Source organism: Acomys minous (assembly GCF_964271855.1).
Source record: "Acomys minous genome assembly, chromosome: 20".
Classification (NCBI taxonomy): Eukaryota; Metazoa; Chordata; class Mammalia; order Rodentia; family Muridae; genus Acomys; species Acomys minous.
Genome location: NC_140502.1, coordinates 23,792,692 through 23,817,639, shown reverse-complemented (window position 1 = coordinate 23,817,639; position 24,948 = coordinate 23,792,692). Strand labels below are relative to the sequence as shown.

The following is a 24,948-nucleotide window of genomic DNA, read 5'->3' as shown; positions in this document are numbered from 1 at the left end:
CCAGTTTCTAACCACGCCACCTCTGGAGCCACCATTGCTCTGTGAGAGTCAAGCCAGAAGCAGCAGCCAACCTGGGTGTGTTAAGTCCTTTCCCTTTATCTCCCATGTGCCCACAGGAAGCTGCCTTTCTCTGTGGGTGAGAAGAAGAGTCTCTCTTTTGTTTGTTTGTTTGGTTTTGGTTTTTGGTTTTTCAAGACAGGGTTTCTCTCTGGTGCCTTGACTGTCCTGGACTCACTTTGTAGACCAGGCTGGCCTCGAACTCACAGCGATCCACCTGCCTCTGCCTCCTGAGTGCTGGGATTAAAGGCGTGCGCCACCACACCCGGCGAAGAAGAGTCTCTCTTAAAGAGACGTGTGGGAGACAGTTTTTCATTCAGACGTATTTCGGCTTTCAGCTTCGGTTCTTTGGATAAGAGACTGCCTTTCACTCAAGTCTTCTCAAATCAAGCCCCGTGTTTAACCACTTTTTTATTACTATTAATAATGAACATTCAGTCATATGTTTAATAAAACCTCCTTTATTGTTAACCAATAATATCCTCCAGATAATTACACATTGAGGCAATGAGTCATTAAAAGTTAAGCACAAAGCTGAACATGATAATTAACCTATTATCCCACTATCAGTTACTCTCCCTCCCATCCAAGGTCCCAGGCACTTGCTTTCTTCTCTTCTGTGGCTTCTGTCCTTCCTCTTCCCCTCCTGCACCTTCTCCCAAAGGTGCTGGGATCTCACGCTCTTCCCCTAGCTTGTGTAGGTCTCCTCTCCCTGTCTTAGCCTGCTTGGATGAGGCTCTTCTCTGTGGTTTGGCCCGGAACAATGTTCCTCTCCCTGGCTTAGGCTGGCTGGCTGATGCTACTGTCTCTGCTGCAGCCCGGCTGGATGAAGCATCCATAACTTGCATGGCCTGGTTGGATGGTGCTCTTCTCTGTGGTCTGGCTTCTTTGAATAATGTTCCTCTCTGTGTCTTAGGCAGGGTGGAGGATGCTGTTCTCTCTGGTGCAGCCAAGCTGGATGATGCATCCATAACTGGCATAGTCTGGTTGGATGATGTTCCTCTCATTAGCTTGGCCTGTTTGGATGATGTCTCCATCATTGACATGGACTGTTTGGATGATGACTCCATCCGTGGGATGGTCTGGTTGGATGATGCATCCATCACTGGCCTGGCCTGGTTGGGTGATGCATCCATCACTGGCATGGCCTGGTTGGGTGATGCATCCATCACTGGCATGGCCTGGTTGCGTGATGCAGGCATCGGTGTCATGGCCTGGTTGGATGACGCACCAATCATTGGCATGGTCTGGGAGGAGGGTGCTCCTCTCATTTGCGTGGCCTCCTTGAATATTCTCAGAAATGAACTCCTCTGATTTTCTGTCATATTTGTCATCACTAGGTCTCGATAACACTTAAACCATTCCTGAGAGAAAGGATAGTTTTCATCTTTTTAAGAAATGATTCATCAAGCTAGGCGGTGGTGGTAGATGCCTTTAATCCTAGCACTTGGGAGGCAGAGGCAGGTGGATTGTTGTGAGTTTGAGGCCAGCCTGGTCTACAAAGCGAGTCCAGGACAGTCAAGGCTACACAGAGAAACCCTGTCGTGAGAACCACCACCCCCCCCCAAAAAAAAAAGAAAGAAAAAGAAATGATTCATCCTTTTTAAGGAGCTTTAATTTATATATTAATATATATAATAAATTTTTATATGGTTTTGTTTTTGCTTTTGTTTTGTTTTGTGTTTTTTTCTTATTTTTGGTTTTTCTAGACAGGGTCTCTCTCTGTGGCCTTGGCTGTCCTAGACTCACTTTGTAGAGCATGCTGGCCCCGAACTCACAGCGATCTGCCTGCCTCTGCCTCCCTGTTTTTGATTTTTGAGACAGGGTTTCTCTGTGTAAACCTGTCTGTTCTGGAATTCACTATGTAGACGAAGCTGGCCTCTAACACAAAGTTGTGTCTGCCTCTGCCTACCAAGGGCTAATGTATAACACGGATGCTGTCACACAGATATTTTTTCATTGTTATTTTTAGTTGCGCTTCGGTGCACCTGGTTGCAGTGCCTATAGAGAGGAGAAGGGGACATTAGGGCACCTCTAGCTGGATATACAGGTGGCTCTGAGCCACCAGGCCAGTGCTTGGCATTGAACTCTTGCCGTCACATGAACAGTCACTGCCCTTAACCACTGAACCACCTCCCCAGCTCCAGACATTTATCTTTCACTCAGTTTTTGAGACAGGGCCAGTATAGTCTGTGCCAGGGATAGAACTCAGGACTTTTTGAAAGTCAAGGCCATCAACTAACACCATCACCTTTAGCCAGAGAGCTGGATAATAAAGTGATGAGTCCAGAGGAGAAATGTCCCATCCTCAGGTGAGAAAGCAGGTTGCTAATCTCTCACAGATATTTAATATGCTCCTTCAGCCTCCCTGTCCTTGGTCCCTGAGGTAGATGATTTGAGACTCTGTCAGTGGCTGGAGCAGACAGAGTGCTCCCACCCTAGATCACAAGACAGTAAGAAAAGATGGCTCTGGACTGTCAAGGACAATATTCTGAGCCCTGTGTGGTGGCCTACTCCAGTAGCCCAGTTCATGGTAAATAGAGGCAGAAGAGGCAGGAGTTCAGGGCCATCCTCAGCTATGCAAGTGTGAGGCTAGCCTAGGCTAAATATGACTCTGTCCCAAATAAAAGAAAGCAATAGAAAATAAATAAATAAATAGTAAAAATAAAAAAGCAACCTACTCCCACGTGCTTTGTTTTATCAATACAACACAGGAGAAGACAGGAACCAGCTCCTCTAAGAAAGGGCCCTAGCCAGTCCATAGTGGGGCATGCCTTTAAATCCTGGATTCAGGAGGCAGAGGCAGGTAGATCCCTGAGTTCAAGGCCAGACTGGTCTACAGAGTGAGTTCCAAGGCCGTCAGGGATAGAAAAACACAGTGTGCAGGGAACAGAACAAGAAAGAATAAAAAGAAGGGAAGGAAGGAAGGAAAGAGGAAGGGAGAGAGAGAGAAACAAAGATTCCCACTGAGACCTGTTGGCCTCAAGTCAGGCTTGCCTTCACACTGCACAGCTGGTATGTGTAACCCTCTAGGGAGCCTCAGTGTATCTGAATAAAGTTGGTGGGTAAGCAAATAAACAACTCAGGAGCTAGAGAAATGGGTCAGAGGTTGGGAGCACCGTGTGCTCCTCCAGAGGTCCTGAGTTCGATTCCCAGCAACCACAAGGTGGCTCACAGCCATCTATAGTGAGATCTGGCGCCCTCTTATGGCCTGTGGGTGTACATGCAGGCAGAGCACTGTATACATAATAAATAACCACATCTTTAAAAAAAGAAAAGAAAAGACAAAGCTCATTCCTCTCTAGCATCCATTCCTGGACAAGGCCACGGTCAATAAACAGGAATTATTTTATTTTAAAAAGTGCAGCCACTTGTGCTACCATCACTCAGGAGGCAAAGGCACAAGCCAGCCTGACCTACATAGCAAGTTCCAGGCCATCCAAGGCTGCGCAGTCATACCCTACATCCGTAATACAGTCATATCAATGCATTATTGACAGTGAAACATGGGCATATGCCTGTAACGCAGCACTTTGGGAGGTGACAACAGGAAGACCCTGAGATCAAGCCAGGCCTTAGAGCCGGGCGACGTTGGCACATGCTTTTAATCCCAGCCCTCGGGAGGCAGAGGCAGGCACATTTCTGTGGGTTCCAGGCCAGCCTAGCCTACAGAGTGAGTTCTAGGACAGCCAGGCTGCACAGAGAATCCCTACCTCAAAAAACAAATAAATAAAAGGCTAGCCTTAGATCTGTGAGATACTCTCTCATGAAATAAAAAGGGGATGGAACTGGAGAGATGGCTTAGTGGTTAAGAGCACTTGCTGACCTTGCCGAGGACCCAGGTTCCATTCCCAGCACCCACCACCTGTACCTCGGCCTCCATGGGATAGGACAGCCCCTTCTAGCCTCACTAGGCACCAGGCGTGCACATGGTGCACATATAGAGAAAGCATGCACACATACACATGAAAAATGTACATTTTTTTTTTTAGTTTTTTGAGACAGGGTCTCTCTGTGTAGCCTTGGCTGTCGTGGAGCCTGTACATCTGACTGGCCTCGAACTCACAGCGATCCACCTGCCTCTGCCTTCCGAGTGCTGGATAAAAGGCGTGCGCCACCATGCCTGGCTAAATTTACAACTTTACATGACTAGAAGAAAGCAAAGCCCACAGGAGGCCCTGGGCTAGCTGACTACCCTGAGACACACCCAGGCACCAACCTCCACTACCATGTCCTTTAGCTGGAGTCTTGAGGCGAGTTGCTGGATTTCCTGTAGGTCTGGGAACATGGTCCTGTAGAAGGCATCTTGCAGTGCCAAGTGTTGCTCAAGACTGATTATAGTCCAGAATCCTTCATCGAGCACTGGCTTTCCTGTTCACGGAGGAGACAAGAACATTTTCCTTCGTTTTTGTTATTGTTTTTGATCTGTACAAAGGGTGTTTATTTATAAATAATACAGTAGGCAGCATTCTATCCTTAAATGCTATTTCCTCAAAACATGAGTTCCTTTTTGTTGGGTTGGATTATTAAAGAAAAATTTAAAATGCTGAGTTTAGGTCTGGAAAGATGGCTCAGAGGTTAAGATCATTGGCTGCCCTTCCAGAGGTCCTGGGTTCAGTTCCCAGCAACTACAAGGTGGCTCACAACCATCAATAAAGTGATCTGGTGCCCTCTTCTGGCAGCATGTGTACATGCAGGCAGAGCACTGTATACTTAATAAAGGAAATCTTTTTTTTTTTTTAAGTTGTGAACATTTAAAAATTTTTAAATAAATTTAAAAAATAAAAAATGCTGACTGTTATGATAGCACACTACTTTAATCTCAGGAAATTGAGTTCCAGGACAGCCAAAGCTACAAACAGAGACCATGCCTCAGGGGGAAAAAGAAAGAGAAAAAAAGGAAAGAAAGTAAAAAAATGAATTTAAGAGGTTCATAACACAGTGAACCCAGAAAAACCACTCTAAGGCCAAAAAAAAAAATCTGTTTTTCAAGGTGAAGTCAATACCTAGGACTCCAGGTGTTACTTCATACAGTGAAATCAGGAGCCTCTAAAGTACAACTCACCTGAGCCCCAAGAAGAGTTAAAACAAAATTACCAAAAAAAAAAAAAAAAAAAAAGGCATAGTGGTGTGGGCCTGTAATCCAAATATCGTCCAGGTGGAGGTAGCAGAACCAGTTTGAGGCCTGGGTCACCAACACTGAATGTTTGAAGCCAGCCTGCTGCATGCTCCCCTGTTTCTAAAGTAACCCTGACAGCCAGGCCCTGCAGGGCTCACTTCTAACGCCAGCACTTGAGAGGCAGATGCAGAGGAATCTCTGTGTATTCCAAGCAGGATTGGTCTACATACAGAGTTCCAGGACAGACAGCCACACATGAGACTCTATTTTATTTATTTTATTTTATTTTTATTTTTTGGTTTTTCGAGACAGAGTTTCTCTGTGTAGCCCTGGCTGTCCTGGACTCCCTTTGTAGACCAGGCTGGACTTGAATTCACAGTGATCCACCTGCCTCTGCCTCCTGAGTGCTGGGATTAAAGGCGTGCGCCACCACGCCCAACTGAGACTCTATTTTAAAAAACACACACACAAATATACATACGTACATACATATGTACACACAAGCAGGCACATATGTATTTATCCACATATCCACGTATCTGGACAGGTGCCCAGATAATATATATTTCCAGAATCTGAAATCTGGTTTCACACAGTCCTCTAGTCAGTTGGCAGGGCGGTGTGACACGCATGGTTAATGCCAGCACTCAGGAAGCAGAAGCAGGCTTCTGTGTACATACGTATGTACATATGTATATTTGTGTGTGTAGGCCAGACTGGTCTACAGAGGATGTTCCAGGACACTCAGGGCTACATAGAGACTCTGTCCCGAGCCGGGCGTGGCGGGGCACACCTTTAATCCCAGCACTTGGAGGCAGAGGCAGGCGGATTTATGTCAGTTCAAACTCAGCCTGGTCTACAAAGCGAGGCCAGGATAGATTACAAAGAGAAACGCTGTCTCAAAAAACACAGAGGAGGGAGAGAGAGAGAAACAGAGACAGAGACAGAGAGGCAGAGACAAAGACAGAAAGACAGAGACAGAGACAGAGACAGAGACAGAGACCGAGAGATTCTGTCTCACCCACATCAAAAAAGAGAAAAAGAAGAAAAGAGGGGGGATGAGAGAGAGACTAAAAGAGGAGACAAGTGATGGTGACAGATGGTTTTTTGTTGTTGTCGTTGTTTTGGTTTGGTTTTGTTTTTTTTCTCTTTTGGTTGTTCAGAGACAGGGTTTCTCTGTAGACCAATCTGGCCTCAAACTCAAGAGATTTGCCTGCTTCTGTCTCCCAAGTGCTGGGATTAAAGGCGTGTGTCACTACCACCTGGCTAAATATATTTTTAAGGGTACATTGAATATCTCATGGGACTGTAGACATGGCTCTGTGGCTAAGAGCCCTGCTGCTCTTACAGATGACCTCAGTGCTGTCCCCCGCTCCCACAGGAACCTGTTCACAACGTTTAGCTCCAAGGGCCCCAGTATAGATCGTGTTCTGCTCTTGGAAACGAGTCCCGTGTGGTTCTCAGGACCCACGACTTCTGCCTCGGGGACCCCTCACCCTCTTCTGGTCTCCGGGAAGACTCCATATCCCACTCTCACAGACACATACTGGTATTAATTATAATATGGAGCAGAGGGCTGGAGCACGGCTCAGCCGCGGACTCCTCCTTACACAGGCCACACCATGGGCTCTAGACTCAGTAGGAAAAAGAAGCAGCGTGTGACAGCACACTACCAGAAGTTATGCAGGGTAGGGAGAAAGAAATCTGTGGCCCCCATGGGACCTAGCTTGGGGCCCCAGGAGAAGTTGGACACCTCCCATCTTTGTCACAGCCACAGCCGTCTGCACCCCAAGCCTGGCTCTGCCCTTTACTCACGGGGCATCCGTGTGTCCCTCCCTGGGGTTTGCTCCTGGATGGGTCGTATGCTCCGGATCCTCAGAGACCGTGAGCTCCTCCTTGCAGGACTTGGCCATTTATAGTGTCTCCATCCTCAGGCCACTCCCCACCCTACCCTAATCCAGGAGGATAAATCTATTCCATTGCAAACAATACAGAACCAGTTTTGGCTTGGTGGGTTTTATTGCAATTGGTTTTTGTTTGTTTTGTTATTGTTGTTTTGTTTTGTTTGTCAAGACAAGGTTTCTCCATGTAGCCTTCACTGTTCTGGACTTGCTTGGTAGAGCAGGCTGGTTTCAAACTCACAGAGCTTGTTTTTATGTTTTGTTTTGTTTTTTTTTTCCAGACAGAGTTTTTCTGTATCTTGGCTGGTCTTGAAGTCACTTTGCAGACCTTGCTAGCCTTTATCTCAAAGAGATCCATCTGCCTCTACCTCCTTAGGGCTGGGATAAAAGGCAGCCAGTTCTAATTCTAGGCTGAATTGGGGTTTTATCTAAATTTCAGTAATTCTGGAAGTAGAGCTCACTGCTTTAGGAGCTTGTGTCCCACCCAGGCACCAGGCATGCATGTGGTGGTGCCCACCTTTAATCCCAGCAGAGGCAGGTGGATTTATGGGAGTTCAAGGCCAGCCTGGTCTACAAACCGAGTTCAGGACAGATTACACAGAGAAACCCTGTCTCGGGAAAAAAAAAACTAAAAAAACTAAAAAAGGAGAAAGAGAGAGAGACTCTGTCTCACCCACATCAAAAAGGAGAAAGAAGGAACAAAGGAAAGAAAGAAGAGTGGGAGGGAGTGAAAGACCCCATTTCTAAATGTTGTTTAGTCAAGGCTTGCTATTTTGTAAATGATTCTATTTTGTAAGGCTTGTACAATGGTTAAGGGAGGTCACCTGAAAGACTCAGTCAGACTGGAAAAATACCACCATGTCACAAGGCTCGCAGATGTCACAAGGTTCGTGGTCACCCACCATTTCACAAGGTCTGCACAAGCGGTTCTGGGAAAACTGCCCTGGGGTCAAGTTATTGGAAAAACAGGATGTATGGTTAGTGAATAGGCTAGCCTAACCATTTCCTGATTCCAAAGCCCTAACCAGAGCTAAATCTAACCGCATTAAGTTAGCCAATCAAGACCCTGTAACTATGCTTCTCGCTTCTGTAACCCCCGCTTCCTGCTTCTCACCCTATAAAAGGGTCTCCTCCCCTTCACTCGGGGCGCCAGTCATCCGATAGACTGTGTCAACCGGGTACCCGTGTAATCAATAAAGCCTCTTGCGTTTGCAACCGGACTTTGGTTTCGCTGGTTCTTGGGGAGGGTCTCCCTGACGAAGGACACTCCGTGAGGAGGGTCTTTCATTTGGGGGCTCGTCCGGGATCGAGACCCCCGCCCAGGGACCACCGACCCAAAATCGGGAGGTAAGTTCTCTGCTGCTGGCATTGTGGGTATTGTGTGTCTTGTTTGTCTCCTGGTTGTCCTCCATCTCTGTGCTACTCTGAGACTCAATTGGGTCATTAGTATCTGGTGGAGGCTAGAAGGAGTTGACGAACTCGGACTTCTCCTCCACACCCCTGGGAGACGTCCCACGGGGGTATCCGGGGTCCTTAGGACCCATCTGAGAGGACGATCCGACTCGGCTTGGTTGGGGCTTTGCCCCTGGTCAACGGATACGCTCCTCGTCTGGGAGACGGGGAAACCGGAACCCCAACGCAGTCTCCAATTGGTTTACTTTCATTTTGGTGCCGGCACCGCGCAGCGCAATCTATCTCTTTTGGTTTGTTGTTAATCTTTCTTGTCACTCTGTGTACACTCCCTTTCTCTGCAGACATGGGCCAGACAGTTACCACCCCGCTGACCTTAACCCTTAAACATTTCAGGGAAGTCTGGACCATTGCACTCAACCAATCTGTGGAGGTCCGTAAGGACCGATGGCAAACGTTCTGTGCCTCCGAATGGCCAACCTTCAATGTTACCTGGCCACCGGAGGGCTCTTTTAACCTGACTCTCATTTTACAGGTTAAGGCAAAGGTGATGGACCCAGGCCCTCATGGCCACCCTGACCAAGTCCCATACATCATTACTTGGGAGACTCTGGTCCGCGACCCACCCCCTTGGGTTAAGCCTTTCCTTTCCTCGCCACCTCCGTCGGCTCCACCGGCCTTACCACCCCCTTTGACTCCCACACCCACTCCCCAGACGGGACTATACCCCGCGATCCTCAGACCCCCTCCCAAGGTCCTTCCCCCCGAGGACAGGACCCTCCTAGACCTCCTGTCCGAGGAACCACTCCCTCCACCTTACCAGGGCCCTCAGCCCCCGGCGGGTGCTGCACCTCTCGCCGCTCCGGAGGCACCTCCCCAATCCCAAGCAGCCGCTTCCTCCCCTGTGGCGGGCCGCTTGCGGAACCGCCGGGAACAAACCCCGGACGCCACCTCCCAGGCTTTTCCCTTGCGAGCAGGCAATGGAGGACAAATTCAATATTGGCCTTTCTCTGCCTCAGACCTCTACAACTGGAAAAATAATAACCCTCCTTTTTCTAAGGATCCCACTAGACTTACTTCCTTGATCGAGTCTATTTTAGTGACTCACCAGCCTACCTGGGACGACTGCCAGCAACTCCTGCAGACTCTCCTGACCACCGAGGAATACCAGCGAGTCATTCAAGAGGCACGGAAAAATGTCCCAGGAGAGAACGGGCGGCCAACCCAGCTGCTCAACGAGATTAATAGCGCTTTTCCCTTAAAACGCCCTGAATGGGACTTCAATATGCAGGAGGGTAAGAATCACCTACGCCTCTATCGCCAGTTGCTTATAGCGGGTCTCCAAAAGGCTGCTAGGCGGCCCACGAATTTGGCACAGGTCAAGATGGTTACACAAAAATCTGATGAAACCCCTTCTGCCTTCTTAGAAAGACTGAAGGAAGCTTATAGGGTCTATACACCATATGACCCTGAGGACCCCCTCCAGGCTACCACTCTGGCCATGTCGTTTGTTTGGCAGTCAGCCCCAGATATAAGGCGGAAGCTAGAGAGATTAGAAGAATTGAAAGAGAGCACAGTACAGGATTTGCTGAAGGAAGCTGAGAAAGTGTATAATAAGAGAGAGACTCCAGAAGAAAGAGAGGATCGGATCAGGAGAGAGAATGAGGAAAGGGAAGAAAAACTGAGAAAAGAGGCAGAGGAAAGAGAAAATATTCGGGACAGAAAAAGGAACAGGGAAATGAGCAGATTGCTGGCCACCGTTGTAACAGGACAGACACAGGGTAGACAGGAACCTGGAGAGCGGAGGGGGCCACGGGTGGATAAAGACCAATGCGCCTATTGTAAGGAAAAAGGCCATTGGGTCCGAGACTGCCCCAGATGGCCAAAGGGAACCAGAAGACCCCGGACCTCTACCACACTCTTGAACTTGGAAGATTAGGGCCGTCAGGGCCAGGAGCCTCCCCCTGAGCCCAGGTTAACCCTTAATGTGGGGGGGGCAACCAGTGACCTTTTTGGTTGACACGGGGGCACAGCACTCGGTCCTTACATCTACACCGGGGCATTTGACCAACAAAACTGCCTGGGTGCAAGGCGCAACCGGCACAAAGACATACCGATGGACCACTGAAAGAAAGATCCAGCTTGCGACCGGTAAGGTCTTGCATTCTTTTCTACATGTCCCTGACTGCCCCTATCCTCTTCTGGGCAGAGACCTTCTGACTAAGTTAAAAGCGCAAATTTACTTTGAGGATGGGAAGGCCCATGTAACCGGGCCACAAGGGAAACCAATCCATGTCTTGGCCTTGGATGTGGAGGGATTACTAATTTCTATTGTGCTTCATGGGGATGCGAAACTACAGGCGAGGCCTCCTGGAACCCTTCCTCTAGCTGGGACTTAATTGTAGTAAAGAAAAATCACACCAATGACCCTAACTGCCCTCAACCTTGCTGGAATAGCTATTGCAACCCTTTGGTCATTAAGTTTACAGACAAAGGAAGACAAAATCGTCACTGGCTCCAGGGAAACAAGTGGGGACTGCGATTATATGCCCCGGGAAAAGAACCTGGATTGACTTTTATAATCAAATTATCCCTAACTACAGCTTCCACTCTGGCTATAGGCCCGAATCCCGTCCTCACTGAGCCGCGTCAGGCCCAGCCAAAACCACAGGTACTACCCCAACCCACACCATCAAGGTCATATTTAGTACCTGATTCCTCTCCTGTACCTGACTCCTCTCCTATGTCCATCCCCTACCCAGGGACAGGGGATCACCTCCTGCAGGTCTTAGAAGGGGCCTTTTTAACCCTAAACTTTTCTGACCCTCGTAGAACCCAAGAATGCTGGCTGTGTTTGAGCTCAGCCCCACCTTATTACGAGGGAATTGCGGTAACAGGAAATTACTCCAATTACACCTCGGCCCCCTCAAGCTGCTCTCAGAACAGCAGACACAAGTTAACCCTACCCGAAGTTACTGGAAAAGGGCTCTGCTTAGGAAAAGTGCCCCACTCCCATCAGGCCCTATGCAACAAAACCCTCACGATCTATCCCGGCAAATATTGGCTCACCGGGCCTACTGGGACTCAATGGGCCTGCAACTCGGGACTAACCCCCTGTGTGTCAGCCACAGTGCTTAACCAAACCAGTGACTTCTGTGTTCTGGTCGAAGTCTGGCCCAGGGTTACCTACCATCACCCTAGTTATGTATACTCTCATTATGAAGGAATGACCAGACATCCCAGAGAACCTGTCTCCCTCACCCTAGCCTTGTTGTTAGGCGGTCTCACCGTGGGAGGAATAGCTGCAGGAATAGGAACAGAGCCACCGCCCTAGCTGAAACATACCAGTTCAGACAGCTCCAGCAGGCCATGCACACCGATCTTGTGGCATTAGAAGAATCTATATCGGCCCTAGAAAAATCATTAACCTCACTCTCTGAGGTGGTCCTCCAGAACAGGAGAGGACTGGACATTCTGTTCCTTCAAGAAGGTGGACTCTGTGCAGCTCTGAAAGAGGAATGTTGTTTCTATGCAGATCATACTGGGCTAGTCAGAGATAGTATGAGCAAATTAAGAGAGAGACTAAAGCAGAGACAGCGTCTCTTTGAGTCAGGCCAGTCATGGTACGAGAGATGGTTTAATGGGTCCCCCTGGTTTACCACCCTAATCTCCTCCCTGCTGGGACCAATCATTATTATACTCTTGATTCTCCTATTTGGACCCTGCATCCTCAACAGATTAGTCCAATTCATGAAAGATAGGTTATCCATAATCCAGGCGATGGTCCTCACCCAGCAATACCATCGCCTGAAGCAGGAAATGGAAACTGAAATAGAATGAAAGATGCCATTCTAGTTCATAGAAAAAGAGGGGAATGAAAGACCCCATTTCTAAATGTTGTTTAGTCAAGGCTTGCTATTTTGTAAATGATTCTATTTTGTAAGGCTTGTACAATGGTTAAGGGAGGTCACCTGAAAGACTCAGTCAGACTGGAAAAATACCACCATGTCACAAGGCTCGCAGATGTCACAAGGTTCGTGGTCACCCACCATTTCACAAGGTCTGCACAAGCGGTTCTGGGAAAACTGCCCTGGGGTCAAGTTATTGGAAAAACAGGATGTATGGTTAGTGAATAGGCTAGCCTAACCATTTCCTGATTCCAAAGCCCTAACCAGAGCTAAATCTAACCGCATTAAGTTAGCCAATCAAGACCCTGTAACTATGCTTCTCGCTTCTATAACCCCCGCTTCCTGCTTCTCACCCTATAAAAGGGTCTCCTCCCCTTCACTCGGGGCGCCAGTCATCCGATAGACTGTGTCGCCCGGGTACCCGTGTAATCAATAAAGCCTCTTGCGTTTGCAACCGGACTTTGGTTTCGCTGGTTCTTGGGGAGGGTCTCCCTGACGAAGGACACTCCGTGGGGAGGGTCTTTCAGGAGAATGTGAGAGAGAGAGAGGAGACAAAGGGTGGTGACACATGTCTTTTTGTTGTTGTTGTTGTTTCTCTGTGTCCTGGACTCACTTTGTAGACCAATCTGGCCTCAACCTCAGAGGTTTGCCTGCTTCTGCCTCCCAAATGCTGGGATTAAAGGCTTGTGCCACCACCACCTGGCTAAATATATTTTTAAGGGTACATTGAATATCTCATGGGACTGTAGAGATGGCTCTGTGGCTAAGAGCCCTGGCTGCTCTTACAGATGACCTCAGTTCTGTCCCCAGCTCCCACAGGAACCTGTTCACAACATTTAGCTCCAAGGGCCCCAGTATAGATCGTGTTCTGCTCTTGGAAACGAGTCCTGTGTAGTTCCCAGCACCCAAGACTTCTGACTCAGGGACCCCTTACACTCTTCTGGTCTCCAGGAACACTTGAAATCTAACTCCCCCCCCACACACACACACATTAAAATGTCCAAATACAATTAATTTTGTTAAATAAAATAGTAAGAGGGAACTGGGGAGTGTCACAATGTGGGAGGGTCCTCAGAACCTATATACACACGGATACAGTGTGTGGATCCATGTGTGGCCCAAGCACTTCTAGACATGAGAGGTGGAGGCCAAAGAACTGACAACTCTCAGGCTGGCTATCCTGATGTACACAGCAGCAAACCAGACACCGTTTCTCAAACAGGTAGAAGCCAAAGACTGACACTCACAGCTCTACACACACACACACACACACACACACACACACACACACACACACACATTCTATCGAAGTTTTTTTTTTCAGTTAAAACATAATAAAGAGAAGGTATCTACAAAGTGAGTTCCAGGACAGCCACAGCTACATACAGAGACCATGACTCATGGGGGGAAAGTAAGAAAAAAAGAAAAGGAAAGAAAAAAAAATGAATTTAGGCAGTTCATGACATGGTGAACTCCCCCCCCCCAAAAAAAACCCTCTTAGCCAAAAAATTCTGTTTTTCAACGTGAAAACAATACCTAGGACTCCAGGTGTCACTTCATACAGTGAAAGTGGGAGCCACTAAAATACAGCTCACCTGAGCCCCAACAGGAGTGAAAACAAAGTTACAAACGAGGCACAGTGGTGTCAGCCTGGAATCCCAACATCTTGCATGTGGAGGTAGAAGAACCAGTTTGAGGCCAGCGTCACCAACACTGAATGTTTGAAGCCAGCCTGCTGCGTGCTCCCCTGTTTCTAAAGTAACCCTGACAGCCAGGCCCCACAGGGCTCACTTCCTGTTTTGTTTGTTTGTTTGGTTTTGGTTTTTTTGAGACAGGGTCTCTCTGTGTAGCGCTGGCTGTCCTGGACTCACTTTGTAGACCAGGCTGGCCTCGAACTCACTTCTAATGCCAGCACTTGAGAGGCAGATGCAGAGAAACGTCCGTGTATTCCAAGCAGAATTGGTCCACATACAGAGTTCCAGGACAGACAGCCACACATGAGACTCTATTTTTAAAAAAATCATAAGCATATATACATACATACACACACAGAGACTGAGAGAGAGAGAGAGAAATTTATCCACATATCAAGTAGATGGACAGGTGCCCAGATAATATATGTTTCAAGAATCTGAAATCTGGTTTCCCACAGTCCTGTCTCCCAGGAACTCAGCCACAGGCACAGGAAGATGCAGGGACTGCCTCTGCAGCCTTGAACACAGCCATGGGAGGACCCTTTGGTACAGATTCTGGCAATGGCAACTAATATCCCAAAGACAGACATGATGGTGGAATTCAGAACGCTTCCCCCACAGCCTGTGGACACAGGGCAGCAGTTGCTGAGGTGGGGAGGCAATCTAGTGGGCACAGCCACAGGGGCCCAAGAGAACTTTTTTCTTGGGAAAACTGAAGCCCATGATGATTCACCTCAGTCTCTGGCAGCTCCACCAGCTGCTACTTTCTATGTGTGTCTGAGTCTCTGTGTTTCCTGTGTTCTGGTGCCCACAGAGGGCACGGGATACCCTGGGATTGAATTTACAAACCACCGTGAGCCACCATGTGGATGCTGGGATCCAAATCAGGGTTTTCTTACAGAGCTGCAGGCTCTACACACATGTTACCCAAAACAACAGGTTTTGTTTGTTTGTTTGGGCTTTTTTATTTTTAAAGCAGACGGTCTCTCTGTGTAATTCTAGATGTCCTAGAATTGGCTCTGTAGACCAGGCTGGCCTCAGCCTCACAGAGGTCCCCCTGACTCTTCCTCCTGAGTGCTGGCATTAAAGGCTTCCACCACCATCACCTGACAAGTGTTAGGCTTCCTGAAACAGGGTCTCACTACACAGCCCTCCAAATGGGACCAGCAAATCGCCAGTCCTTGTCCTGAGGCTGAAGTCACTGTGACTTTGAGGAACAGCAGAGCCTTGAAAGTAGATCTCAAACAAGCAAAGAACTAAAGAAAGAAAGGCCATCTCCTGAGAAACTGCTTTTCCCCTGAAGCAAATACACCTTGCTAAACTGATGAATCATATAAACACTTAAGTACACACACACACACACACACACACACACACACACACACTGAAAACTTTAAAACTAGTATGTTGATACCCAGAGGGTGGGTTTCCACCCTTGAGCTCAGGCTGCCCAATGTGTCTTTGTTAAATCCCAGCCTCACCTCTATTTAGTGTCTAGAGACAGTGGCAGAGCCTAGTGTGTTGTGCTGGGACTCTTAACAAAAGAATGTTTATATATTTATTTTATGTTTATGAATGCTGTAATTGCATGGATATCTGCATCCCAGAAGAGGTCCTAAGACCCTATTATAGATGTGTGTGTGTACACAAGTGCATATATAAGCCATCTATGTAACAAGGTGTATTTCCTTGAGGGGAAAGGCCGTTTCTCAGGACATGGCCTTTCTTGCATTAGTGCTGCACTAGTTCAGGATCTGCCTTCAAGGCTCTGCTCAGGGGCAGAGGATTTTCCTAGATGCCACACTGTCAGCCTGGGGGCGTGGCTCAGTGGGAGAGCACCTCCCTAGACTCCCCCAGTGAGGGGGAAGGGACATGGCTCAGTGGGGAGCCCCTTCCTAGACTCCCCAGTGAGGAGTTGGGGTTGTGGCTCAGTGATAGGGACCTGTGAGGGGCTGGGGTTATATCTCCACAATAGCATACCCAGCCTAGTATGCTGGAGACTCTCCACTTTAGCCTCAGCAGAGGAGAAGTTAATAGAAGGCTGGGATTAAAGGCTGTGCCATCATGTCCTGCAAACCCATGGATTTTAGAATACATCTTTGATAAACTCTGCAGCTGAGGGTAATACATGTTCCAGAGTTTCAGCTTTCCATGTGTGCTAATGACGGTGTTGCTGAGACCCATTACCTGCCACAGGCGGTTGGCAGACTTGGATTCTATGTGGAGGATAAAGTTTTGTTTAGGGAAACCTTGTTAACCTATTAACATGTCTGTGTCAATTCCACTTTTTTTTTTCTTTCCCTAAATCACACTACAGCAGGTGACTATCTGTGATACAGTTAAGAGAGCTTGAAAAAGATGTGCAGTGGTGGTACACAACTTTAATCCCAGCACTGGGGAGGCAGAGGCAGGTGGATCGCTGTGAGTTCGAGGCCAGCCTGGTCTACAAGGCGTGTCCAGGACAGTCAGGGCCACACAGACAGGCACCAGGGACCATTGCCGCTGCTTATGTTCAGTGGGTATGGACCTCACGGGATACACAGTGTGGTTTGTGAGTCCTTTATAGTGACAGCACTGTCCTGTTACATGTCATTCTAGAATGAACAAATGCATGGTTTTATTCTAAAGGGCATAGGAAGTTTTTTTGGAGTAATACTGACACTGCAAAGATCATGTTAATTCTTCGTTTTTGCCTTTTACTTAAGTGACTTTATAACATGGATCTTTAAAGCAGTTAAGTCTTTGATAGCTGGGCGGGGTGGTGCACGCCTTTAATGCCAGCACTCGAGAGGCAGAGGCAGGCGGATCGCTGTGAGTGCGAGGCCAGCATGGTCTACAGAGCGAGTCTAGGACAGCCAAGGCTACACAGAGAAACCCTGTCTGGAGGGCGGGGGGGGGGGGGGGGGGAGCAATTAAGTCTTTGGAAACATGTCACCAGGATGTTAACATTGCTTGCAAATGCTTTATTTGGGGTTACTATATACATGTACACATCTAAATATAAGCATGTAGATTTACATTTTGTCTTGGAAATTTGTATTTTAATAACTCTACCCATAGTAATGGGAAACAAAAGAAAAGACTAAGTTTGGGGCCAGTTTTCCCATCTCATACTGTGACATAGCAGCCCTGTGCATACTTTTTTTTAATTTAGTGGTTGTTACAGCATTTAGCTGGGCCCTTTCCAGAAACAGCTGACAGGCATCTTGTATCCAGACAGCCCTGAGCTGCAGCTGCTGTCAAGTTTCCATTCTCTATCAGGAAGAGTTTTGTTCCTTCCTCCATTTTGCCTGCCTGTGCCTTAGTGCTCCATCCCTTGGCTTTCTCCCCTCTCTCCCTGATCTTCTGTAGAGAAAGCATGGAAAACCATGATCACCATTACCCACCATGCAACCTGGTCCATGACAGCAACCAAAACAAATTCAGAGAAAGTCCAAGTGTGCTGTGCCATGGCACCTTGGAGAGAGACCATAGCAGCCTCTATTTTTTAATTTAGATGGCAATTTTCATTCCCCATGTCTACTTGTAAGTTTTCTTGCCTCTTGGTTCCAGTTTCTAACCATGCTGCCTCTGGAGCCACCATTGCTCTGTGAGAGTCAGGCCAGAAGCAGCAGCCAACCTGGGTGTGTTAAGTCCTTTCCCTTTATCTCCCATGTGCCCACAGGAAGCTGCCTTTGTCTGTGGGTGAGAAGAAGAGTCTCTCTTTTGTTTGTTTGTTTGGTTTTGGTTTTTCCAGACAGGGTTTCTCTGTGTAGCCTTGACTGTCCTGGCCTCACTTTTTTAGACCAGGCTGGCCTCGAACTCACAGCGATCCACCTGCCTCTGCCTCCTGAGTGCTGGGATTAAAGGCGTGCGCCAACACGCCCGGCGAAGAAGAGTCTCTCTTAAAGAGACTTGTGGGAGACAGTTTTTCATTCAGACGTATTTCCGTTTTCAGCTTCGGTTCTTTGGATAAGAGACTGCCTTTCACTCAAGTCTTCTCAAATCAAGCCCCATGTTTAACCACTTTTTTATTACTATTAATAATGAATATTCAGTCATATGTTTAATAAAACCTCCTTTATTGTTAACCAATAATATCCTCCAGATAATTATACATTGAGGCAATGAGTCATCAAAAGTTAAGCACAAAGCTGAACATGATAATTAACCTATTATCCCACTATCAGTTACTCTCCCTCCCATCCAAGGTCCCAGGCACTTGCTTTCTTCTCTTCTGTGGATTCTGTCCTTTCTCTTCCTCTCCTGCACCTTCTCCTAAAGGTGCTGGGATCTCACGCTCTTCCCCTAGCTTGTGTAGGTCTCCTCTCCTTGTCTTAGCCTGCTTGGATGATGCTCTTCTCTGTGGTTTGGCCCGGAACAATGTTCCTCTCCCTGGCTTAGGCTGGCTGGCTGATGCTACTGTCTCTGCTGCAGCCCGGCTGGATGAAGCATCCATAACTTGCATGGCCTGGTTGGATGGTGCTCTTCTCTGTGGTCTGGCTTCTTTGAATAATGTTCCTCTCTGTGTCTTAGGCTGGGTGGAGGATGCTGTTCTCTCTGGTGCAGCCAAGCTGGATGATGCATCCATAACTGGCATAGTCTGGTTGGATGATGTTCCTCTCATTAGCTTGGCCTGTTTGCATGATGTCTCCATCACTGACATGGACTGTTTGGATGATGACTCCATCAGTGGCATGGTCTGGTTGGATGATGCATCCATCACTGGCATGGCCTGGTTGGGTGATGCAGGCATCGGTGTCATGGCCTCGTTGGATGATGCAGGCATCGGTGTCATGGCCTGGTTGGATGACGCACCCATCATTGGCATGGTCTGGGAGGAGGGTGCTCCTCTCATTTGCGTGGCCTCCTTGAATATTCTCAGAAATGAACTCCTCTGATTTTCTGTCATATTTGTCATCACTAGGTCTCGATAACACTTAAACCATTCCTGAGAGAAAGGATAGTTTTCATCTTTTTAAGAAATGATTCATCAAGCGAGGCGGTGGTGGCAGATGCCTTTAATCCTAGCACTTGGGAGGCAGAGGCAGGTGGATTGTTGTGAGTTTGAGGCCAGCCTGGTCTACAAAGCGAGTCCAGGACAGTCAAGGCTACACAGAGAAACCCTGTCGTGAGAACAACCCCCCCAAAAAAAAGAAAGAAAAAGAAATGATTCATCCTTTTTAAGGAGCTTTAATTTATATACTTAATATATATAATAAATTTTTATATGGTTTTGTTTTTGCTTTTGTTTTGTTTTGTGTTTTTTTCTTATTTTTGGTTTTTCTAGACAGAGTCTCTCTGTGTGGCCTTGGCTGTCCTGGACTCACTTTGTAGACCAGGCTGGCCCCGAACTCACAGCGATCTGCCTGCCTCTGCCTCCCTGTTTTTGATTTTTGAGACAGGGTTTCTCTGTGTAAACCTGTCTGTTCTGGAATTCACTATGTAGACTAAGCTGGCCTCTAACACAAAGTTGTGCCTGCCTCTGCCTACCAAGGGCTAATGTATAACATGGATGCTGTCACACAGATATTTTTTCATTGTTATTTTTAGTTGCGCTTCGGTGCACCTGGTTGCAGTGCCTATAGAGAGGAGAAAGGGACATTAGGGCATCTGTAGCTGGAGATACAGGTGGCTCTGAGCCACCAGGCCAGTGCTTGGCATTGAACTCTTGCCGTCACAGGAACAGTCACTGCCCTTAACCACTGAGCCACCACCCCAGCCCCAGAAATTTATCTTCGGCTCAGTTTTTGAGACAGGGCCAGTATAGTCTGTGCCAGGGATAGAACTCAGGACTTTTTGAAAGTCAAGGCCATCAACTAACACCATCACCTTTAGCCAGAGAGCTGGATAATAAAGTGATGAGTCCAGAGGAGAAATGTCCCATCCTCAGGTGAGAAAGCAGGTTGCTAATCTCTCACAGATATTTAATATGCTCCTTCAGCCTCCCTGTCCTTGGTCCCTGAGGTAGATGATTTGAGACTCTGTCAGTGGCTGGAGCAGACAGGGAGCTCCCACCCTAGATCACAAGACAGTAAGAAAAGATGGCTCTGGACTGTCAAGGACAATATTCTGAGCCCTGTGTGGTGGCCTACTCCAGTAGCCCAGTTCATGGGAAATAGAGGCAGAAGAGGCAGGAGTTCAGGGCCATCCTCAGCTATGCAAGTGTGAGGCTAGCCTAGGCTAAATATGACTCTGTCCCAAATAAAAGGAAACAATAGAAAATAAATAAATAAATAGTAAAAATAAAAAAACAACCTACTCCCACGTGCTTTGTTTTATCAATACAACACAGGAGAAGACAGGAACCAGCTCCTCTAAGAAAGGGCCCTAGCCAGTCCATAGTGGGGCATGCCTTTAAATCCTGGATTCAGGAGGCAGAGGCAGGTAGATCCCTGAGTTCAAGGCCAGACTGGTCTACAGAGTGAGTTCCAAGGCCGTCAGGGATAGAAAAACACAGTGTGCAAGGAACAGAACAAGAAAGAATAAAAAGAAGGGAAGGAAGGAAAAAAGGAAAGAGGAAGGGAGAGAGAGAGGGAAACAAAGATTCCCACTGAGCCCTGTTGGCCTCAAGTCAGGCTTGCCTTCACACTGCACAGCTGGTATGTGTAATCCTCTAGGGAGCCTCCGTGTATCTGAATAAAGTTGGTGGGTAAGCAAATAAACAACTCAGGAGCTAGAGAAATGGGTCAGAGGTTGGGAGCACTGTGTGCTCCTCCAGAGGTCCTGAGTTCGATTCCCAGCAACCACAAGGTGGCTCACAGCCATCTATAGTGAGATCTGGCGCCCTCTTCTGGCCTGCGGGTGTACATGCAGGCAGAGCACTGTATACATAATAAATAACCACATCTTTAAAAAAAGAAAAGAAAAGACAAAGCTCATTCCTCTCTAGCATCCATTCCTGGACATCGCCACGGTCAATAAACAGGAATTATTTTATTTTAAAAAGTGCAGCCACTTGTGCTACCATCACTCAGGAGACAAAGGCACAAGCCAGCCTGACCTACATAGCAAGTTCCAGGCCATCCAAGGCTGCACAGTGAGACCCTACATCCGTAATACAGTCATATCAATGCATTATAGACAGTGAAACATGGGCATATGCCTGGAACGCAGCACTTTGGGAGGTGACAGCAGGAAGACCCTGAGATGAAGCCAGGCCTTAGAGCCGGGCGATGTTGGCACATGCTTTAATCCCAGCCCTTGTGAGGCAGAGGCAGGCACATTTCTGTGGGTTCCAGGCCAGCCTAGACTACAGAGTGAGTTCTAGGACAGCCAGGCTGCACAGAGAAGCCCTACCTCAAAAAACAAATAAATAAAAGGCTAGCCTTAGATCTGTGAGATGCTCGCTCATGAAATAAAAAGGGGATGGAACTGGAGAGATGGCTTAGTGGTTAAGAGCGCTTGCTGACCTTGCAGAGGATCCAGGTTCCATTCCCAGCACCCACCACCTGTACCTCGGCCTCCATGGGATAGGACAGCCCCTTCTAGCCTCACTGGGCACCAGGCATGCACATGGTGCACAGATAGAGAAAGCATGCACACATACACATGAAAAATGTACATTTTTTTTTTTTTGGTTTTTTGAGACAGGGTCTCTCTGTGTAGCCTTGGCTGTCGTGGAGCCTGTACATCTGACTGGCCTCGAACTCACAGCGATCCACCTGCCTCTGCCTTCCGAGTGCTGGATAAAAGTCATGTGCCACCATGCCTGGCCAAATTTACAACTTTACATGACTAGAAGAAAGGAAAGCCCACAGGAGGCCCTGGGCTAGCTGACTACCCTGAGACACACCCAGGCACCAACCTCCACTACCATGTCCTTTAGCTGGAGTCTTGAGGCCAGTTGCTGGATTTCCTGTAGGTCTGGGAACATGGTCCTGTAGAAGGCATCTTGCAGTGCCAAGTGTTGCTCAAGACTGATTATAGTCCAGAATCCTTCATCGCGCACTGGCTTTCCTGTTCACGGAGAAGACAAGAACATTTTCCTTCGTTTTTGTTTTTGTTTTTGATCTGTACAAAGGGTGTTTATTTATAAATAATACAGTAGGCAGCATTCTATCCTTAAATGCTATTTCCTCAAAACATGAGTTCCTTTTTGTTGGGTTGGATTATTAAAGAAAAATTTAAAATGCTGAGTTTAGGTCTGGAGAGATGGCTCAGAGGTTAAGATCACTGGCTGCCCTTCCAGAGGTCCTGGGTTCAGTTCCCAGCAACTACAAGGTGGCTCACAACCATCAATAAAGTGATATGGTGCCCTCTTCTGGCAGCATGTGTACATGCCGGCAGAGCACTGTATACTTAATAAAGGAAATCTTTTTTTTTTAAGTTGTGAACATTTAAACATTTTTAAATAAATTTAAAAAATAAAAAATTCTGAGTGTTATGATAGCACACTACTTTAATCTCAGGAAATTGAGTTCCAGGACAGCCAAGGCTACAAACAGAGACCATGCCTCAGGGGGAAAAAGAAAGAGAAAAAAGGAAAGAAAGTAAAAAAATGAATTTAAGAGGTTCATAACACAGTGAACCCAGAAAAACCACTCTTAGGCCAAAAAAAAATTTTGTTTTTCAAGGTGAAGTCAATACCTAGGACTCCAGGTGTTACTTCATACAGGGAAATCAGGAGCCTCTAAACTACAACTCACCTGAGCCCCAAGAAGAGTTAAAACAAAATTACAAAAAAAAAAAAAAAAAAAAAAAAAGGCATGGTGGTGTGGGCCTGTAATCCCAATATCGTCCAGGTGGAGGTAGCAGAACCAGTTTGAGGCCTGCGTCACCAACACTGAATGTTTGAAGCCAGCCTGCTGCATGCTCCCCTGTTTCTAAAGTAACCCTGACAGCCAGGCCCTGCAGGGCTCACTTCTAACGCCAGCAGTTGAGAGGCAGATGCAGAGGAATCTCTGTGTATTCCAAGCAGGATTGATCTACATACAGAGTTCCAGGACAGACAGCCACACATGAGACTCTATTTTATTTATTTTATTTTATTTTTATTTTTCGGTTTTTCGAGACAGAGTTTCTCTGTGTAGCCCTGGCTGTCCTGGACTCGCTTTGTAGACCAGGCTGGACTTGAATTCACAGTGATCCACCTGCCTCTGCCTCCCGAGTGCTGGGATTAAAGGCGTGCGCCACCACACCCAACTGAGACTCTATTTAAAAAAAACACATAAATATACATACATACATACATACATACATATGTACACACAAGCAGGCACATATATATTTATCCACATATCCACGTATCTGGACAGGTGCCCAGATAATATATATTTCCAGAATCTGAAATCTGGTTTCACACAGTCCTCTAGTCAGTTGGCAGGGCGGTGTGACACGCATGGTTAATGCCAGCACTCAGGAAGCAGAAGCAAGCTTCTGTGTACATACGTATGTACATATGTATATTTGTGTGTGTAGGCCAGACTGGTCTACAGAGGATGTTCCAGGACACTCAGGGCTACATAGAGACTCTGTCCCGAGCCGGGCGTGGTGGGGCACACCTTTAATCCCAGCACTTGGAGGCAGAGGCAGGCGGATTTATGTCAGTTCAAACTCAGCCTGGTCTACAAAGCGAGGCCAGGATAGATTACAAAGAGAAACGCTGTCTCAAAAAACACAGAGGAGGGAGAGAGAGAGAAACAGAGACAGAGAGAGAGACAGAGACAGAGACAGAGAGACAGAGACAAAGACAGAAAGACAGAGACAGAGACAGAGAGAGAGACAGAGAGATTCTGTCTCACCCACATCAAAAAAGAGAAAAAGAACAAAAGGGGTGGGGGATGAGAGAGAGACTGAAAGAGGAGACAAGTGATGGTGACACATGGTTTTTTGTTGTTGTCGTTGTTTTGGTTTGGTTTTGTTTTTTTTTCTCTTTTGGTTGTTCAGAGACAGGGTTTCTCTGTAGACCAATCTGGCCGCAAACTCTAGAGATTTGCCTGCTTCTGTCTCCCAAGTGCTGGGATTAAAGGCGTGTGTCACTACCACCTGGCTAAATATATTTTTAAGGGTACATTGAATATCTCATGGGACTGTAGAGATGGCTCTGTGGCTAAGAGCCCAGGCTGCTCTTACAGATGACCTCAGTTCTGTCCCCAGCTCCCACAGGAACCTGTTCACAACGTTTAGCTCCAAGGGCCCCAGTATAGATCGTGTTCTGCTCTTGGAAACGAGTCCCGTGTGGTTCTCAGGACCCACGACTTCTGCCTCGGGGACCCCTCACCCTCTTCTGGTCCCCGGGAAGACTCCATATCCCACTCTCACAGACACATACTGGTATTAATTATAATATTGAGCAGATGGTATTAATTATAATATGGAGCAGAGGGCTGGAGCACGGCTCAGCCGCGGACTCCTCCTTACACAGGCCACACCATGGGCTCTAGACTCAGTAGGAAAAAGAAGCAGCGTGTGACGACAGCACACTACCAGAAGTTATGCAGGGTAGGGAGAAAGAAATCTGTGGCCCCCATGGGACCTAGCTTGGGGCCCCAGGAGAAGTTGGACACCTCCCATCTTTGTCACAGCCACAGCCGTCTGCACCCCAAGCCTGGCTCTGCGCTTTACTCACGGGGCATCCGTGTGTCCCTCCCTGGGGTTTGCTCCTGGATGGGTCGTATGCTCCGGATCCTCAGAGACCGTGAGCTCCTCCTTGCAGGACTTGGCCATTTATAGTGTCTCCATCCTCAGGCCACTCCCCACCCCGCCCTAATCCAGGAGGAGAAATCTATTCCATTGCAAACAATACAGAACCAGTTTTGGCTTGGTGGGTTTTATTGCGATTGGTTTTTGTTTGTTTTGTTATTGTTGTTTTGTTCTGTTTGTCAAGACAAGGTTTCTCCGTGTAGCCTTCACTGTTCTGGACTTGCTTGGTAGAGCAG

At 47.5% G+C, this 24,948-nt stretch overlaps 1 protein-coding gene and 1 long non-coding RNA gene across 2 annotated transcripts; both read right to left on the bottom strand.

Moving 5' to 3' along the window:
- Positions 1 to 502: 502 nt before the first annotated feature.
- On the bottom strand, positions 503 to 4,377 carry LOC311591381. The gene is made up of 2 exons (XR_014777096.1): positions 4,286 to 4,377; positions 503 to 1,271 (listed from the first exon to the last, which is right to left on the bottom strand). It is a non-coding gene; the product is annotated as an uncharacterized lncRNA (long non-coding RNA).
- Positions 4,378 to 18,211: 13,834 nt separating this feature from the next.
- Positions 18,212 to 24,715, bottom strand: LOC311591149 (uncharacterized protein). Its single transcript, XM_084770513.1, has 3 exons — positions 24,639 to 24,715; positions 21,876 to 22,027; positions 18,212 to 19,019 (listed from the first exon to the last, which is right to left on the bottom strand). The coding sequence occupies exons 1-3, from the start codon at positions 24,643 to 24,645 to the stop codon at positions 18,255 to 18,257; spliced, it is 924 nt and encodes a 307-aa protein (XP_084626639.1). The 5' UTR covers positions 24,646 to 24,715; the 3' UTR covers positions 18,212 to 18,254.
- Positions 24,716 to 24,948: the final 233 nt, after the last annotated feature.